Source organism: Tripterygium wilfordii, chromosome 16 (assembly GCF_013401445.1).
Source record: "Tripterygium wilfordii isolate XIE 37 chromosome 16, ASM1340144v1, whole genome shotgun sequence".
Taxonomy (NCBI): Eukaryota; Viridiplantae; Streptophyta; class Magnoliopsida; order Celastrales; family Celastraceae; genus Tripterygium; species Tripterygium wilfordii.
In genome coordinates, this window is record NC_052247.1 from 6,416,024 (window position 1) to 6,436,610 (window position 20,587).

At 38.7% G+C, this 20,587-nt stretch overlaps 1 protein-coding gene and 1 pseudogene across 1 annotated transcript; one reads left to right on the forward strand and one right to left on the reverse strand.

The window, feature by feature from the left end:
• Window positions 1-1,511: 1,511 nt before the first annotated feature.
• On the forward strand, window positions 1,512-1,611 carry LOC119981583 (annotated as a pseudogene).
• Window positions 1,612-18,006: 16,395 nt separating this feature from the next.
• On the reverse strand, window positions 18,007-18,606 carry LOC119980734. The gene is made up of 2 exons (XM_038823529.1): window positions 18,487-18,606; window positions 18,007-18,438 (listed from the first exon to the last, which is right to left on the reverse strand). The coding sequence occupies exons 1-2, from the start codon at window positions 18,604-18,606 to the stop codon at window positions 18,007-18,009; spliced, it is 552 nt and encodes a 183-aa protein (XP_038679457.1).
• Between the last annotated feature and the right edge of the window lie 1,981 nt (window positions 18,607-20,587).

Consider the following 20,587-nt stretch of genomic DNA (forward strand, 5'->3'; position numbering starts at 1 on the left):
GTAGATTTCAATTCACCTAACCCCAATTTTTTATAGATTGTGTACGGAAGGAGATTCACACTTGCTCCCAAGTCTAACAATGCTTGCTCTATACCCTATGGTTCCCTATGACACAAGAGATAATAGGGCAACCGGGATCTTTGTACTTAGGAAGAGTGTTGGTTTGAATAATGGAACTTGCTTGCTCCGCTAGGAATGCTTTCTCCTTAACATTTAATTTCCTTTTCACCATACACAAATCCTTAAGAAACTTGGCATAAGAGGGTATTTTCTTAATGACATCTAGGAGAGGTATATTGATCTTAACTTGTCTAAATATCTCAAACATCTCCTTATGCAATGCCTCATTGGTGCTCTTTCTTAGCCTTTGGGGAAAAGGTAGCTTGGGGATGTACTCACTTTCCTTGCTAGGCTCTACCTTATCCTCTCTTGGTTGTCTCTCACTTTCTTCTACTTGGTCTCTTGTTGCTTAACTCTGTTTTCACCAAGCAAAATTTTCTCATTTTCACTCTTCTCTTCCTCTTTCTCTTTCACACCATCACCAAAGTCTTGCACCACATCATTTTCATAACTATTCTCAAAGGGTATAGGTCTTTCCACAACTCTTCCATTCCTTAAAGTAAGGATGGATTGCACTTGCTCATGTCCACTAACCCTCCCCACTAGTAGATTCTACTACATTGGCTTGTTTGGATGGATTGGGGTAGGGTTGAGTTGGGAATTTACCCTTCTCATATGTGGTGAGAGCTTGGGTGACCTTAGTGATTTGACTTTTAATATTCTCAATGGCCCTATTGGTTTGTTCTTGAAATTTGTTGGCCTTTTGATTCTCCCCTATTTGAGCTTGCATGAAAATATTAAGAGTGTCTTCAAGAGACCTCTTAGGAGGTGGAATGTAAGGTTGTTGAATTGGTTGTGTAACACTTGGAGGAGGCAATTGTTGTTGGGGTGGATTGGGGAGTGATTGGGATTGAACATTCCCATCATTCCTCCACCCAAAATTTAGATGATTCCTCCAAGGGTAATTCTCATTGTAAGAATTGTTGCCTTGGTTATTGGTAGGGTAGGGCTTCCTAAAGTTTTGAGAATTGTTCCCATTATAATCTTGCCCAAATAAAACTTCCTTACAAGCCGGTAAAGCATTACACTCATCCGTCCTATGATCCCTACTTTCACACAAAGTACAAGCAACTTGTTCATCAACACCAACCACATTTATAGGGGCTTTTTGTGACTCTAGAGACTCCAATTTCTTGGACAACAAAGCAAGTTTAGCATGCACATCATCATTTTCATTCAAAACAAACTTGCCACTAGAGCTTGGCACAACATCATGTCGGGTTAGTGGAGGAGCTTTGCAAGAACGGGATTCCTCCACCAACCCATCAAAGAAAGTGAATGCTTCATTGGCATCCCTATTCAAAAAGTCACCTTGAGTCATAGTTGAAACCAATTTTTTCAAAGATGGAGTCAAAGATTTATGAAAGAAATTCACAATTTGGAATTTTTGAAATCCATGGTGAGGGCACATAAACAACAAATCTTTAAACCTCTCCCAAGATTGGAAGAAGGTTTCATGTTCTTTGCAATGAAAATTCATTATTTGTGTTTGATAAGATATGGTACGGTGAGAAGGAAAATATTTGTTGAGAAATTCTTCTTGCATTGTCGCCCAAGTCGCAATGGATTGGGGGCGCAAGTTCTCAAACCATTGTTTTGCATGATCCTTGAAAGAGAATGGAAAAAGTTTGAGTCTCAAAATTTCCTGTGTGCATGTGACATCACCAAAAGTAGTACACATCGATTCAAAATCACGCACATGTGAATATGGTCTTTCGATTTCATTCCATGGAATTTGGGAATCATTTGGAACATCGACGGTTTAAGGCTCATATTTTGTTGGTTCGGTGGCATGATGATGCAAGAATGTTGGGTTTGCCTTGCGGGATGCGTAAGCTCCCTCAAAGTGCGATGCTCTTGGGCTGGGGCATGAATGCACTCCAGAGGAGGAGGTGCATGTAAGTTTTGCCCAAAGTGAGCATATTGTGGCACTTGTGGCATTTGAGGCATATTGTAATACATGGGATGCACACAATTATATGGGGGAGGCATATGGTATACGGGAGGCATATTGGGAGGTTGATAGACATTTTGTAGGGCAAATTGTGCCGCATTGTCTTGTTCAAGTGGTTGAGGTGCATTTTGCAAAGCATGCTCAACTTGAACATTTGGCAAATTTTGAGCATTTGGCGCATTTTGGACATTGCCAATTTGGGCATCTAACCCTTGCACCGGATTCATCAACTCATCAATATTCACATGTTGCAAAAGACGGCGCAATGCATCAAGATTCATATCACCCCCACGAACACTCCCCGTATCACTCGCATTTATATCACCACCTCTCCCATCTCTATTAGACCCACGCCCACTAACATTATCTTTAGGTTGAGACATGATGGCAAGCAAAGATAGCAAGTAGCACAAAAGATGGCAACCAACTAAGTCAAGTAACACACGATTTTCAATCAACTAACAACCAAGAACAATATCAAGCAATAAAAATAGCAAAGATAGGAATAGAACAACAATCAACCGCAAGAACAATAACACACCAAGATGTAGCAAGTAGTGATAGAAAGAAAAATTGCGCAAAGCTCTCTCAAACAACGTATCACTACCAAACAGCAAACAAGGTGACATCTATCGCCCACAGGAATCTAGGTTAGCCCCATCCGCCAAGTTCACCTCACAATTTTTTTGTATTTTTTTCTCTCTTTTTAGCAACTACACTAAAAAGCAAGTAAAAGTGAGGAACGAAGTTACCCTTGAAGCGTGACCGTGCTCCTTCCTTATTTGATGGCATTTAATAGCATAAAGCTAGCATTTACAAGCCATCCAGCTCCGTCTTTGACACTCGCTTCCCCGACAATGGCGCCAAAAACTTGACCAACACCAAAGTGTGTATGTGTACTTACCCCAAGTATAGGGTATCGGCAAGTAATAAATCGGTGAGTCTGGTATCGATCCACGAGGAAGCAATGCAAATTTGGTGATGAATGTTATGCAAATGACTAGCTAACACTAATAAACACAATGAATATCAAATAAAAGCAAGTAAATGAAATGGGCCGAATGACTCGGTAGCATAAGCGATTTTGTAATCAAAGTAAGTGAGAATTGGATTTAAAACAATTAATTAAAAACCTAGTCTCTAATCCGCCCTGGTGGCTACTTGGTTTTCATACTCAAGGTATCATTGCAAACACACACAACTATACACAATGCATTGTGTGATACTATCAATCATGCATAAGCAAAGAGAATTGGGATATCAATTCATACATGTAGGCCATCGGGTCTCTTAATCTACGATAAATGCAAAGGGATAAACACCTAATATTATGGATTAATGTTCCCCCTTGGGGCTCGGCTTGGCTAACACCCTAGTTTCACACTCAAAAATCAATTAACCATAACTCTCCCATGCACATTCCTAAATTAACCCAAAACCCCATCATCAATACACATAATTAATAGTTATGTAATGGAAAACTCGATTAATTAAGGAAATCATGCAATGGATTTAACAATTCTCAATCGAACACATTAGATGCAATCCCTAGACTAGACAATCCAAGAATACACTCAAATATGTCATTCTCATATATCCAATCACACAACTATCACGAAATTAAAAGAGAGAAATCGAAGCTACGATTCTTTGAGCATACCTTGAGTAATCGAAACCTTGCACCCACCGTTCAAGACTAGAAACTAGAAAGGGAATTTAGCCACTCATTTTAATGAGAATAAACATCAATTTTATTGAAGAAAACCAATGTTTACATTCAAGATCACAAGAACTAAGCAAAACCCTAGAGAGAGAAAGAGAGAGAAAACTATGGTGGCATCTGTTCAAGAGTGAATGAATGAGAAAGAAAACCCAAATCTTAGGATTTCCCCTCTTTTTACAAGTATAATTACCTATTTACCCTTACAAAGCTTTCTCCCATTGGTTATATTTGAGAAATACCCAAAAACCTAGCTCCATTAACCATTCTCGAAATGCAAAAATCGGGCAACTGTCCGGACAGTAAAGAAATCTATGTGGACGATTAAACCTTCTGGTTCCAACTATCCAGACAGATTATAAGGTGTTTGGACAGTTTGTGTAGATTTCCATTTTTGGCTGTAACTTCATGATTCTTTGACCCTTTGGGTTCAACTATCCGAACATCCCATGAAGGTGTCCGGACAATTCTTCATCTCTATGCACTTTTCTTCAGTCCCAAAAGTTTCCAACTTTGCCGGTTTAGTCATATTTTCTGCAAAACCAATGAGAGGCAACCATAAGAGTAAAACTAACTTATTTAAACACAAATACATTACTTTAGATACTGGAACCCCCTAATTAGATGATATTAGGACCTCAAAATAGAGGTCCGGTCACACCCCCGGACGTAGACGTTGCAAGTCCCTAGCAATTCAAACACTACCTAAAAATAAAAACCTAACTCACTAACGTAGGAATCACAGTTGCATTTATCATATGCAAGAAGCCTTTAAACGAGTTGTAGTCTCGTGAGGGCTTATCATAGCGATACCCACAAACACTTCTCAAGGGATCCACCATTACTTTGAAAGCACCATAAATGATTCATAAGTTCTCACATGCAAGAAATAGTACTAATCCTCTAATTTCCCCCCTTAGTCAAAAACATGCAAAATCTTTGGAAAATCAATCTCAATCCCCTTAAAGATGACCAAGAACATTTTATACTATGACAAATATATGTGCAATCAAGCAAGACAACTCAACACATTCACACAAGTAAAACCTTGTTATGGACCCTTTTGGTGTTCATAAATCCCCAATCCCAAATGTACACAAAAACATGAAAGCATTGTGCTAAGTGAATGACTTACGCAAAAACATGAAAGGTCAGTGTATACTATTGTGCATCCATTGTCATATAAAACCTTGCATTTCATTTCATTTTACGCTTCCCTTGCTTTAGATGCTAGCTTTTTTTGACGTATGTGCTAAAGTTCGAATATCCAATGTATTGCATTTTTAGTTACCAAGCAATATTTTTGAAAATTTGAAGCTTACATTGTACAATATTTGTTCCTACTCTCCTAATTTGTGACCATTATATTGGACCAATTTGTTCACATGGTCTATGTTGATCCCTAAAGTTTTTGTGGAGCTAATTTATATGTTTTTTGTGCAAAATTAGTTACCTTGATTTTTTGTGATGTTGTACTACCTTGAATATCCAGTTGTGGGTATATATATTGGTGCCTACCTTGTTTTTGAAATTTATCATGCATTGTTTATATTCTGTCTTTTTGTGTCATATTGCCTACTCTCTCTACTCTGTTTCAAATGGCCTCCAAAACAAAAGGTGAAGATGGTTACCCTCTACAATACAAATCAAATCAAATCTTGGGGCTATCACGAGAGTCATGAAAAACTTATCCTTACGAAGAGTTCATATAAAGTGGCTTCAAATGACACCTTGCTGAAATTTATTCAAACAATGAATAGGAAAAACTCCTGAAGTGAATTCAAGGAAGAATGACAACATCATATGCAATATTATTCGAACATATGATGTGAAAGAAGTTGCTTTCATGTTGTGTACGAAAAAGGTCCGTCTAACTTCAACGGATGTGACACTTATATTCAGAGTTTTGTCAGGAGATGAAGAAATGGTCATAGCAAAACAGTGTAGACGCACATATTCAAAATTTGTGAAAAGGGCATTCCGATAAGGACGTCAAGATGATGAAAACAACTAATATTAAGGCCACAATAGACAAGGCAATTGCATTAGAAAGTGATGTTCAAGCAAAAGATGTAGCGCTGTGTTAATGCTATACATTTGCTTGACATTGTTTTTCTCAACTTCAACAGATGGGCTTGTATGGGAATTTATTCCATATGTTGAAGCAATCAAGAAGTGTGCAAATAATCTGATGGAATCAATCAAGAAGTGTGCAAATACTCCTGAAAAAGTTAATGGTTGTGTTACCATCATATCGATAAGTAAACATACTTTGTTTGATTTTCATTCTTTTTATGCTATAATGCTCTAAACTTACACTACAAAGTAACTACTTTTTTACTAAAAAAATGCAGTATTGATTCTGCGAGCATACGACTTTTTTAAATCCAACTGATAGCATTAGATTCTCAAGGTTTCTCATATGGGATCTTAAAAATTGGCCAAGAAATTTTAAGGAATAGTACATCAACAAATTGACAGGAGTAAAGATAAACATATACTCTCTACATTGTTATTTTGTTCAATGTAACAAACTAATCAAACCTTCTTTCCACATGTTTTAGCTTCAGAACTCATCCAAACTGATGAGGAAAAACTCATGATCAAAGAGTCATACCAATAACTCACCTCACGCCTTGATGAGGAGGCTAAGGAGGAGGATAGTGGTGATAAGGAGGCTGAGGATGTTGATGGTAATGACGAGGGTGAGGATGAGGAAAGTGAGGAGAATGGTGAGGAGAATAGTGATGAGGATGAAGAGGAGGAGGATGGTGAAGATGATAATGATGAAGATGGTGAGGATGATGTTTATGAGGAATCACATGAAAGAGATGTCATTACTGATAGTAATAAAGATAAAAATGGCAATAATGATTCACATAATGAAAAGGAACATCATCATGATGAAGAGGGACATCACCATGAAGAGGGACACCAACTGCAAGTTGATGAAAGGTTTAAATTTAATGTCAAAGAAGAAAGTAATGTCTAGCACAAAGATGCAGATGGTGATGTGATGTGAGTTGATGAAAAAATTAAAATCAATGTAAAAGAAGAGAGTATCGTCCCAATGGTCTTTCGATGAATCATTGAAAAGTATTACACAGTTGAAGAACGAAAAATTTGAGTTGAAATTTCGTTTACAAGAGAAGGAAGGCCTTTCCATGATTTAAAAAGAGGTCTTGAATAAACCCTGTCTCTGAATGGGATGGTATGAGAAAAGAAGGTAATGTTGCAGTTATGGTGATCTATATTGCTATATTTATTTTCATGGGGATTTGACAATTAACTACCTCCAGGTAGTTAATGTATAATATTGAATTTGTATCTGTTGCTAACAATAAGTTTTCACCTCCATTATTTTGCGTAAGCATACCTTAGATAAGATTGGTAGGACACCCAAAAGGAAAGACAATTTAAAACTCCCTTGAGAATGGTCTTTTACTTCTTTTTATAAACTCAGAGAAGAATGTTCTCTTAGACAATAGTTGGTTTTTTTCTTGAACTTTGTGCATGCCTTTGATGATAAACTTATTTTAGACCTATCGAAACCTCTATGTGCTTTCGCTCTATCAGCATGTTTGGATGAGGGATGCGGATTTTTGAAGCTCATAGATCATATATATTTTATTGAATGCTTTTTCATAGATTTTGTGCCTTGCTTTTGTGTCACATATGTATCGATAGTGGATGTCTCTATGTTGGTTTATTTTGGTTACATATCTTCTTAGCGACACTTCTATTCACAATGATGCTATATTTGAGCAGGATTTTATGTACCTTCCGTGCATGAATCATGAAGCAGCCATAGAGACCATGCACAACCTAGATGTTTCATGTACTCCATATGTCTTTGCCAGAGAGTGACTCGAAAATATAACAAGCCCTCTGAAGTTTATGATGCTCTTTGGGTTGCTAACATTTCAATGCTCTTAACCAGCACTTGCAAGCTCATATATATATAGTAACTTATAGTCAATTCCTTACTTTGGGGAGTTTGGTGACATTAGCACAGGTTTTGCTTCAGTTAGAAAAGTTTCCTTGTACCTTCTATAGCTCAAATGTTTATTGATGCTAGTATAGCCGGATAAGCTTCGTGCGTCACTTCTCAATTAGAGTAGTAGCTTATACTGGTTCATCATTTCAAATCTAGTCATCAATCTATCAATTTTCACTATATTCTAGGAATACTTTTTTCCCTTTTGTTGTGAGGGTAGAAATTAATATGTATTGCACATTGCATTACTCTTTGGAAAAAAAAAAATGAGTCCAACTATATAATATGATGTTTAAGTACATCTATGATTCTTAACCATACAGTATTTAGAATCATGTCCAGCTCTTACCAATCTTGTTGGGGTTTTTACCCCTTCTTATAGTGATAGGTTGGAACAAATTTTCAGATCTTAAGAGAGCTATGTGAGCGCATATGCTAGCTTTCTTATAGTAAATTCAGAGTCTCGAACAATCTATGCCCTATGCATCCAACAACTAAAGTCACAAATATGCTTATTTTTCTTTTGCAGGCGTTCTTGCTGATCTTTTTCTCAAAATTGGGCGACAAGACATTTTTTCATTGCGGTATGGGAGAACTAAGTGATGCTTGTGTTGAGTTAGATAGGCTATGTCACTGAGTAATGTGCTAATTATATACATATAATTATACATGCTTTTACATGCAATCTTGAATTGTTTAGAGTCAATTTAGGATTGATATTGCCTAAGAAGTCATTACTTGCACATTTTAGGTGTCGGGGCACGTATTGAAGAAAAAGAGCTAGATCGGATCAAAATCAGGCCAATTGTGAGACAGAGCTGAAGTCCGATCGATCGGAGGTCAATCCCGATCGGTCGAAGCCCTTTTTGAGGAAGTTGTTATCTAGCCCGAGAAAAATTCCGATCGATCTGACATCAATTCCGATCAATCAGAGATTGCCCAAAGACGTGATTTTACAGATCTACCTCTCTGAAATTGCCCCAAACTCAAGTAGGACCAGCCCAAAACGACAGAAGTTCATCTTGTAAATGACATATAGGTTTGGGGAGGTGTAAAGGGGTAGATTTTTAGGGTTTTAGGGATTCTGGAACAATTCTTGAGAAGTGGGGGTTTTGGAAGAATTTGGCAGCAGTCATTGGAGCTTGAGCAAAGGGGATCAGGGGTTTCTCTTTATTTCTCTCTTGTTCTTGTGTTTAATGACTGCTATTTTGGATCTAGTTTTGTATTTGATGTTTATGAGGAACTAATCCTCTAAATAGCGGTCCTAATGGAACCCCTCTTTCAAGATTGAATGAAGTAAATCCATTGTTCTTGAATCTCTCTCTCTCTATTGTTGATTTTATGTGGATATGCTTATTGCTTTAAAATGCTTGATCACCATTTGGATGTGCTTATTGTTTCCGGTCTCAACCTAGGCATAATATCATCAACTTCCTCAAAAAGGGCTCCGATCGATCGGACTTCAGCTTTGTCTCATAATTGGCCTGATTTTGATCTGATGTAGCACCTTTTCTTCAATACGTGCCTCACCAGCTGAAATGTGCATGTAACGACTTCTTAGGCAATATCAATCCTAAATTGACTCTAAACGATACAAGATTGCATGTAAAAGGATGTATAATTACATGTATATAATTAGCACATCAAACACCCCCACACTTAACCTTTACTCATCCTCGAGCAAATCAAGAATGAAGAAAGGATTTTCTCATGAACGCTTGATTAGGACAACAACACTAGCTTTCCCATATTCTTAGGAGTGAATGCATTTCATAAGCAATAAGAGAATTGTCAACAAGATTTGGAGCTCAAATTATTCACTAAAATTGATAAGTAGCCTCTAGATCATATATCAAATTCAAGTAGAAAACATACACACACCACCAAGCTCATAGCCTTGACTTCAAATCTCACAGATGTTCACTCAGAAAATAAAATCGCACTGAAGTGGGCTAAGTGTTTCACTCATGTGTATGTGAGTGGAATAATGTAAACAAGAAAGCAAAATCCCACATAGGTATTACCAAAGAAAGCTCAAGAACAAATGATATGATCTCATGAAAGAATGCCACTAAACCAAGCAAAAAAATTACACCTCTTTTCACTTTTTCTGTTCAAACCACAATGTTCTCAAAATCAGGTAGGACTTTCAAGGCTTGTAATGTAAGGCTAGGGTTTAGGGTAGGAGAAAAGAATGTTAAGAATTACAAAACAAATTGAGAAATATCATAAATAGCAATTACTTCCAAACTCCCACTATCACAAGTTTCAGCAATTCCTTAAACCTTTCCTCAACGTCAATTATTATTTCTCAAAGATAGGATTACATACAAGTGCATTTTATTTCTTTTTTTAATTCAATTTGCACTTTCATGCTCCCTTTTACAATATTTCATTTTTGCCTTGAATCAACAATATAATTTCTTTCAAACCACCCCAACTCTAATTTCCTCATTTCCACTTAACACCAAAGTCACTCAAAAGAATCCCATACATTATGCATAAGGACTTTCTTAATTGTCAAAGAAGAATTCAGCACATGCCATCCCAGTATTTCTCATTCAAGATAAGCAACTTCTCATAATAGTAGGAAAGTGGCTATGAATAAAAGGCAAGTGTTGAGGGTGCAATGGATTACATGTTCAAGGGTAGCTAGAAAGGCATCTAGTCGATCCAAAAATGGCCTTACCATCATCTTTTGAGAATAGAAACGATTTTCCCATAAAGAGTTTAAAAAGGTGCAATACCATGTAATACATGTTTAGCAAGTGACCAAGATGAAGGAATAATGAGATCATGCAAAAGACTATAGTGAGCAAAACATAAATTAGAGTTGATTTTCATCACTAAATGAAGAAAGAAAGGCTCAACACTCACATAGGTTTAGTCTCCGCATTTTGCTAAGTGATGGTAATACAACCACTAAAATTTTCAATTTGATCCTTTGGATACAAGTTTTTCTTGAAAAGTAACATCCAATCTAAGCCATAAATTCATTAACTCATCTCAAATGCAATGAACGCAACACTAAGAAGCATCATAGAGGGGAAGCATCTCACTTAAACAAGAACAATACTACCACTACAACTGTGTCCAAGAGTTCCAAAGAAAAGAAAAATAAAAGGAAAAGCAATGAAATGAAAAGTTTCATTTCCCACCCCTACACGAGAAGTGAACATTGTCCTCAGTGTTTCAAACATTAAGAACAAAGTAGGGTAGGAAGAAACAAAACACCCTGGGTGGTCTCAGAAAGAACGTCTCCTAGATAGAGGATGTGGAACAGACGCAGGTGGTGCTGGTGTTGGAATGCTCTAAGCAGTAACTGGCAAAGTAAGGAAATTATCTCTCCCTACTGCTCAGAATAGCAATCAAAGCATGTCTCGTCTCAAGCTGGAATGCCTCAAAACGCTCCTCAAGAGTGAGAACATGCGGAGGAGCTGTAGAAGAAGATAGGGCATTAGGATCTGTCTGCTCGTCAGAATGAGACATATCAAAGGGTGGATCGTCAGCTGGAGGAGAAACAGGAGGTAAGTGACCCACTTTCTTGTGCTAAGAAGTCAATGTCATAGTAGTCATGGGTGCACAATCATCCCCATATGCGGGTAACAGGACGCCTAAACGCCGGAGGAGACGAGAGATAACGCGAGGAAAGAAAATCCCCTTTTTCTTGTCGGACTCCACCTCAGTACGACACCGCATAATAGCTAACATGTAGTAGGTGCCAACATCGAACCAACACTCATTATGAATATAGAATAAAAGCACTAGAATCTCATGTCGCCGCTCTTGCATGTGGTCGTGCGGCCATAAATTATGTCGGAGCATATCATCAACTATCCACTTCCTCAAAGGAATGATGCCACGTGTGAGAACTTTAGCATTGGTGCGTGTAGTGGCATCAGGAACTAGCGCCAGGAACATCTTAGGATGTGTGGCATCAGATGGTCGGCCCATAGGAAGATCCACTGAATATGAAGATGGATAATGCAAGCAATCACAAATGTCAGCAACAGATGGGGCACTCTTACTGAATATCGGGGTAGACTCACAATGCCCTTTGGTAGGGGCAACTCTTTCAAAGATCTGTAGAAATGGCGCACTATCCGATCATGGGTGTCAAGACGAAGATTCACCTCCTAAAGAAAATTGAGGTGTGCGCGCTCAAGATATTGGCAAGCCCACGAGTTGGTGTGCTCATTCATAATCTGGATATCAATCACCATCCCGGACTCAAGCTTGGCTCTTTGGAATACATCATTGGGATCCCACGAACATAGGACAAGCAGTGGTGGAAGGATGGCTAGTGGTGTAATGATAGTCGCACGTGTCTTCCGAGGTTTGAAAGATGTTGTTGAAGTGGACTCGTCTTATGCTTTGCGTATCCCCATTTCCTACAAAAGACAAGTCACACATAAAAATTCAGCGCAAAAGCTAATACATGTTGAGTATGGAGACTCAAGAGAGGACTCACAAACCACAATTATATATCAATTACCAATCTTCAAAAACCATCCCTATCATATACTGATGTGTCAACAACATAGAATTGGCAGTCACATGATCAATAAGAGATGAAAAGATTATAGCAGTGGGCATGGTAACAATCTTAACCTGCAAAAAGGTTTAGGCAGGTGTAGATTGTGTCAAGCTTTTATTGAACACCTTTAGTGCACCGTGCAAAACATAGATTTTCCTCAGCAATGGGAAGTAAAAGACACCTCAATTTCTTGCACATTAGAGCACACAACATCCATAGTTCAAAATATGCAAGCACTTTGACTTTCAGAACTAGATTTCATGGTAGGAGTATTTCGTCAAACAAGTTGTGTGCGCAGTATAACACAGAGGTGTTTTGGAAGTATTTTGAGACAACACCACCTTAAATCAGTTGACCTATCTTCACTAACAGTTCACAAGCCAACATATGCAAGCAAAAATGATTTATAGGTTGGAATTCTTAGAGGAGGCATTTTATGAAACAATTTGTGTGCACTGTTTATGAAGCCCAAATTCAAGACCTAAAACTGCCATCAACCAATTTATCTCCCAGACAAAATCGAACCCCCACACTTTTGATTCTTCAATTGGCAGCACGCAGTCTCAAATTTAAATAAGAAGAAAGCGGGTCGAAGGTACCTAAGCTGCATGAAATCTGGACTGACGACAAGAGAGTGTGTGATTTCAGTGAGAGAGAGGTGAGGGAGATAAACTCTGAGGTGGTGATGCGGGAGAGAAGAAGAGAGGTAAGAATGAGAGAGAAGAAGTACGACGTGGGCTGGGGTGTTTAAAAACCCTGGCCCACGATTTTGATCAATTGGGTTGTGTCTCGATCGAACGAAATTAGCCACGGGTAGATTTTGCTTACCTGAGTCGATCGATTGGACCAAAAGTCCGATCGATCGGACTTTGTCTCTAGATCAAAATTTGCAAAATAGCTGCTCACCTGTATAATTTAGCTCAACAACAATCCAGGCAGTACTCAAACAAATAAAAACAAATATATACATGAGAACAAAGAAAATAAATTGAAAGAGGGAACGAAGTTACGCCGATTGGGTTGCCTCCCAACAAGCGCCTAATTTATAGTCAATGGCCTGACTTCTTGTTTCCTCATTGTGGATCTTGGACAGGAAGAGAATCCTTCCCACCAGAAAATTCAGCTTCAAAATAGGGCTTCAATCTTTGCCCCATTCACCTTAAAGGTGGTCCCTGATTCACTATGTTGGATCTCAATGGCTCTGTGAGGGAAAACCGCGGTAATAGTAAAAGGACCCGACCATCTCGACTTTAACTTCACGGGAAATAAATGAAGACGAGAGTTTAATAGCAACACCGATTACCCAACGTGGAATTCTTTGCGCATAATGCGGCTATCATGCCATTTCTTTGTCTTCTCCTTATAGATTTTGGCATTCTCGTAAGCCTCAAGGCGTAACTCTTCCAACTCATTCAATTGTAATGCACGTTTGTCTCCCACGGATGCCCAATCAAAGTTTAAGAATTTGATAGCCCAAAAGAATTTGTGTTCTAATTCAACTGGGAGGTGACAAGCCTTCCCAAAAACCAACTGGAAAAGGGACATACCAATAGGAGTTTTGAATGCAGTCTAGTAGGCCCATAATGCATCATCTAACTTCAAAACCCAATCCTTCCGTGAGGACCCAACCGTCTTTTCTAAAATTTTATTTAACTCTTTATTGGAGGTCTCAACTTGCCCACTCATTTGAAGATGATAAGGAGTGGCAACTTTGTGAGTAATTACATACTTGGCAAGTAGGGTGTTGAATTGTCGATTGTAAAAATGAATGCCTGCATCACTAATAATGGCTCGGGGAGTCTCAAACCTTGTGAAAATATTTTTCTTCAAGAACTTTAGCACTCCTTTAGAATCATTAGTCGGTAAGACAATCGCTTCCACCCACTTGGAGACATAATCCACCGCCATAAGAATATATTGGTTGTTCAAGGATTTGGGGAAAGGTCCCATGAAATCATTGCCCACACGTCAAAAAGCTCCACTTCAAGAATATTTGTCAAAGGCATTTGATTCCGGTTAGAGATATTCCCCATCCTTTGACAATCATCACACGCAAGAACAAAAGAGTGGGCATCCTTGAACAAGGTAGGCCAATAGAAATTGGATTGCCATTTCCTCTTCCGCCACACACCTCTTTATAACTTGGTCCGCACAATGTTTCCACAATAAGGGTTCATCCCAAAAATAGAAGTAGACAAGATGGAGAAACCTCTTCTTTTGATGATGGGATAAGTCCGGAGGAAGAATCTCTTTGGCCAAAAAATTCACATAGTCGGCATACCAAGGAGTTGGAGAGGAATGAATAGCAAATAATTGTTCATCCAGGAATGTCTCTTTAATGGGGATAGTGGCCTCCTCCTGGCCTTCAAGTAATATAGACAAGTGATCTGCCACCACGTTTTCGGATCCCTTCTTGTCTCGTATCTCTAAGTCAAATTCTTATAAAAGAAGTACCCATCTAATCAACCTTGGCTTGGCTTCTTTTTTTCGTCAATAATTACCTCAAAGCCACGTGATCGGTGTATACAATCACTTTGGAGCCAATCAAGTACGAACGAAACTTGTCAAGGGCAAAGACAACCGCCAAGAGTTCTTTCTCCATTGTGGTGTAATTTAGTTGAGCATCATTTAGCAGCTAGCATAGTAAATCACATGCAGAATTTTGTTCTTTCTTTCTCCAAGAACCTCCCCCATAGCATAGTCGCTAGCATCACACATTAGCTCAAAGGGGACCTTCCAATCCGGATAATTGATGATAGGGGCTATAGTAAGTTTCTCCTTGAGAGTAGTATGGGCTTCCAAGCATTCTTTGGTGAAGTGGAATTTGGTATCTTTCAATAATAATTCACACAAAGGCTTGGTGATTTTTGAAAAATCCTTGATGAATTGCCTATAAAAATCCACGTGCCCCAAGAAACTTGTCACCTCTTTAACCAACGTTGGTGGAGGGAGTTTCTCAATGGTATCAATTTTAGCTCTATCCACCTCAATGCCCTTTTGAGAGATTTGGTATCCCAAGACTATTCCTTCTTGCACCATGAAGTGGCATTTCTCCCAATTCAGTACTAGATTGGTCACTTCACATCTTTCAAGCACCATGCACAAATTCTTCAAACAAGAATCAAATGATAAACCAAAAACAGAGAAATCATCCATAAATACCTCAATTGTGTGCTCCACCATATCAGAGAAGATGCTCATCATACACCGCTGAAAAGTAGCTGGTGTATTGCATAAGCCGAATGGCATCCTTTTATAGGCAAAAGTGCCAAAAGGGCAAGTGAAAGTAGTCTTTTCTTGGTCTTTGTTGGGTCTAAATTAACCTTACTAGCAAGTGTACTAGTCGGCTACTACAGTACAATGATAAGCAAGGGTCGAATCCACAGGGACGGAGTTATATCTAATCCAAAAGTATACTTGTATGTATGTATGGACAATGCAAACAAAGTAAAGATCAACTCAAGTTTGTTTGGTTCAGTAATTAACTAAGGACAAGCAAACAGTAAAATATTTTTGGTGTTTTCTTGGAATAAGGATGCAAATCAAGCTAATGCAATTTATAACTAAACAAGCTAAAAGAAATGGAATAAGATTCAAGATGAGAAAGAAGCACCAAGGCTTCGGAATCAACCAAGGGTCACTGATTTGCAACAAAACCGATTCACACACATCAATAGCAATCCGGGAATAACGAACCCGTACCTAGGTCGGTACTAGCGCACCTAGGTCAAATCTCCCTAAAATCAATTACTAGCCATCTCATTGGTCTAGGTTGGATGTTACTACACATTTTAGCCATCCTATTGGTCTAAACATGCATAGGAATTAATGAAGTTCCATGGAGATAAGGGTTCATACAAATCGTCACCTAATTAAAGGGAGACGCATTCATAATCATGAGTTTCATGAAGCATAACCTACTTGACATTTTACCATCTAAGTAGATTCAACAAACAATTTCATTCAAACCCTAAGTGGTGATCAAAGACAAGGAGTATGAAGAATCTACAATCCAGCACAGAAACACAAGATTTATACCCATTAATCGACTATTATATATGTGAATCAAAGTCAAATACAAATCATTCAACCCAAGGCTTCATCCTAGCCTTGGTACAAGTAGTTTAGTTACACATAGGAAGAGAAAAACAAAAGAAGATAGATAAGAAAAGCATGAATAAACCCAATGAGTTGAGAAGATCCAAGTTGAGCTGAAGAATCTCTCCTCCTACCTCCAAGAATCACCTTTCCCCTCTGTTTTCGCTCTCCAGAAAATCTGTTCGAAGTGTCAAAAGTCCCCTTGCGGCTAGGGCAAATCGCGAATTAAAGCTGGCCCAAAAGCTGTTTTGTGCGCCTAGGCGTGTTGTATTCACGCCTAGGCGCAAGCTCATATTTTGAGTTATCTTCAAGTCAATGCTTACTGGACTGGGTGGATGGAATGATTCTGGGCGTGCATAAATAGTACGCCTAGGCGCACCTCGCCTAGGCACACTTCTTCACCAAAATCTCTGGATCTGCCCTTGGAATCTTCAAACGACCATAACTTCTCCATATGACCTTCGATTTGATTGATTTTAGAGTCTACGGAAAGCTTGAGATGTCTAGTTTCCAATGCATTTTGTTTCACTCCATTCCAATAATTTGGCAGAAAGTTATGACCATTTTAACACACGAAGGTCGGTGGACATTTTCTTCAATTCAGCCCCTTTTCCGCCGCTTTTCATCCAAACCGCAATCAACCTATCAAAATACAAATCAACATATAAATACACCCATTATTTATCAAAAGGAAGCCTAAGAAGGGGAGATTTCTACCAAAAACAATAGGTATTATCATACCTATCAGTCTTCCAGAGTAATGGGGATTTGATTGTACCCTGAATAACCAGCAAGGAAACAATAATAAGAATGCCCCGCAAGCCTCTCTAGCAGTTGATCAATGAAAGGCAAGGGAAAGAGATCCTTTCGAGTGGCATTGTTGAGCTTTCTATAGTCGATGCAAACTCGCCAACCGGTGGTAGTTCGGGTAGGAATTAACTCGTTCTTCTCATTTTTTGCCACAGTGATCCCACCTTTCTTTGGCACAACTTGTACCGGACTCACCCAAGAACTATTCGAAATGGGGTAAATAATTCCAGCATCAACTAGTTTTAGAATTTCAGCCTTTACCACTTCTTTCATATTGGGTTGAGTTCACGTTGATGTTCCACCGAAGATTTGTAGTCCTCTTCCATTAATATACGATGCATGCACATAGAGGGGCTAATTCCCCTAATATCCATTATTTTCAACCCCAATGCCATTTTATGCTCTCTCAACACTCTTAGGAGCTTCCACAATACTCAGTTGAGGTCTAGAAGGTAATACACCAAGAGGTTCGAATTTCTGGAATCCTTTTGATTTAGCCTCCTTCATAGACTCTAGATAATTCATAAGCTCCATCACATCATCACCACCCTCTAGAGCATCCTCATTCACCAAGCAAGTCTCAAGAGGGTCTTGGCACGAAGTTATGGCATAAGTGCTAGCCTAGATATGATCCATCGTATCTATTTGGAAACAAGATTCTCCATCTTTAGGGTATTTGGTGGGCTCAAGCACCTTGAATATGACTTGTTCATCCATAATTCTCAACATAAAAGTTCATTTTTTCACATCAATGAGAGTTCTCAACGTACTCAAGAAAGGTCGCCCAAAATAATTAGAGTAGTAGAGTCCTCCTCCATATCAAGAATAACAAAGTCCATAGGAAAAACCAATTTGTCCACCTTGACAAGAACATCCTCAATAACACCACGGGGATACTTGATAGAGCGATCTGTCATAACAAGAGACATTATAGTAGGGCTAATTTCATGCAAGCCAATGTGCTTGGCTATAGATAGTGGCATTAAATTGATACTCGCACCCAAATCACATAGCGCCCTTTCAATCAACGTGCTTCCAATAGTGTAAGGAATGGTGAAACTTCCCGGATTTGTTCTTTTGATTGGGAGTTTTTGTTGCACTATTGCACTACACTCCTCCATCAATTGTACGCTCTCATACTCCTTCATTTTCCACTTCTTAGAAAGAATTTCCTTCATCAATTTTGTGTAGCTAGGCATTTGCTTCAATGCCTCCACAAAAGTTATGTTTATCTACAACTTCTTGAACACCTTAAGGAACTTGGAAAATTGAAAGTCCTTCTTGGTGTTTTTCAACCTCTGCGAAAAAGGAATTGGAGGCACATATGCCTTGACTGGAGGTGCTAGCAATGAGCTATTAGGCCAATCCATTTCAACCACCAATCAGGGCTGCACATTACTGCCTTTCGTCCCTTTTTCAAGATTTTCTATTGTTTTTTCATTGTATCGATCGATCGGGATGGGGTCCGATCAATCGGATTTAGCCTCTGGTTCTCCAATCTTATCTTCTGGTAGATCCCGATCAATCGAGAGTGGTGTTCGATTGATCGGATCTTGACTTTGTAACTCTTTCTTTGCTCCTTCTTTCTGCAACTCTGCATCTTTCAACTTTTGCGCTTTTCAGCATCAAGATCCATAGCAGTTTTCATTAAATTCCCATTCCAAAGAGTGATGGCATAACAATGATATTTTCCCTTTGGATTCACCTCCATTTGGCTAGATAGTCCACCTTTTTCTCTAGCCGATAATACATTGGCTAGTTGCCCCATTTGCACCTCAAGATTTTTAATGGAAGCTCCTTGATTCTGAATCAAAGATGCTTGAGTTTGTAGGACGAAATCAGTCTTTCTAATAAAGTTATTTGTGTTGTTAGCTAGTCCCTTCATACTTTCGACCATCTTGGCAAACATCTCCTCCACATCTCTCTTCTTCTCTTGGGGTTGGAATTGTTGTGAAGGATTCTGCACATTTTGGTTATTGCTCGAAGAAAAGTTGGGGTGATTCCTAAACCCCGGATTATAAAAATTGGAATAGGGATCATTTCTTGGCCTATTCTAGTTGCCTCTTCCAATTGCATTTGCTTACTCCATTGAATTTGAAGAAGTAGCAATAAGACATTCTCCATTTTGGTGAGCACCACTACAATAGTCGCAACGAACATTTGGAAACCCTTGCAACCACTTGCACTCCTTGCATTCCTTGAGAAGAGCTTATAGCCAAGGTATGTATTTGTTTAGTCAAGGCATTTATGGCAGCCATCATTTCACCTTCCCTTGAGTTGCCCTTACCTTACCTTTGTGGAAGCCTCTCCATAGGCCAAGAGTTGTTTGTCTTAGCAACTTTGTCAAGCAACAAACAGGCCTCCTGTTGGGATTTTGTCATGAAAGAGCCACCTACCACTGCATCTAACATTTGCCTCGTCGACCCGCTCAATTTGGTATAGAAAGCTTGATAAACGATCAAATCCACAAGCCCATGATTTGGACAACTCCTCAAGATAGCTTTGAACCTTTCCCAAGCTTCATAGATAGATTCAAGATCAAATTGGGAAAAAGTCATAATATCATTCCAGATTTGAACCGCTTTCGCCGAAGGGAATAATTTAGATAAAAATTACTCCGATAGCTCATCCTGTAATATCCCGAACTTCATTTCTTTTAGAAATTAGGTATGAAAAACACGTGTTGAGTATGTATATATATATATAATCATTAGAAATTAATAGCGAGTGATTTGGGGGGTGTACGAGTGGTTTTAAAACTGAAATTTTTTACTACAGAGGTAACCGTCCGGACGGTTTTTAAAAACCGTCCGGACAGATATAGAAGAAAAGGGAGATTTTTAGGCATAGGTGTCCGGACACCTATTGAGGTGTCCGGACACCTCCTTAAATCTGCACCCCGAAATTGGTTTAAAACACCCATTTTCACGATTTTTTTCAAAATACCCAACCTAAACAAACCCTAAACCTCATTTTCTTTCAAATTTCCTCCCTCCCATCAATCTAAGATCATCAACCAAGGTAAGATTACCCTCTTTCAAGTTGTTTCAAGTTTGATTCCTAACTTCTCTCTCTAGCTTACGTATTCTTAAATCCCTCTCTTTGTTCTAATCTTTCAAGGTTTGAACCCAAACTCAAATCTATGGGTTCCTACATCATTTGAGGCCTAAAGGAAGCTTGAATCCCTTCCCTCTACTTGTTTCTACAACCTTGGTAAGTTTCTTAAACCTAAAAGCTAGTATTTAAAGATTGGGTGATTTGGGATTCTAGGGTTTCATGGGTTTTGTAGATTTGGGAGAAATTCTTCAAATTAGATGAAATTAGTGATCTAATAGGTTGATTTAGACTTGT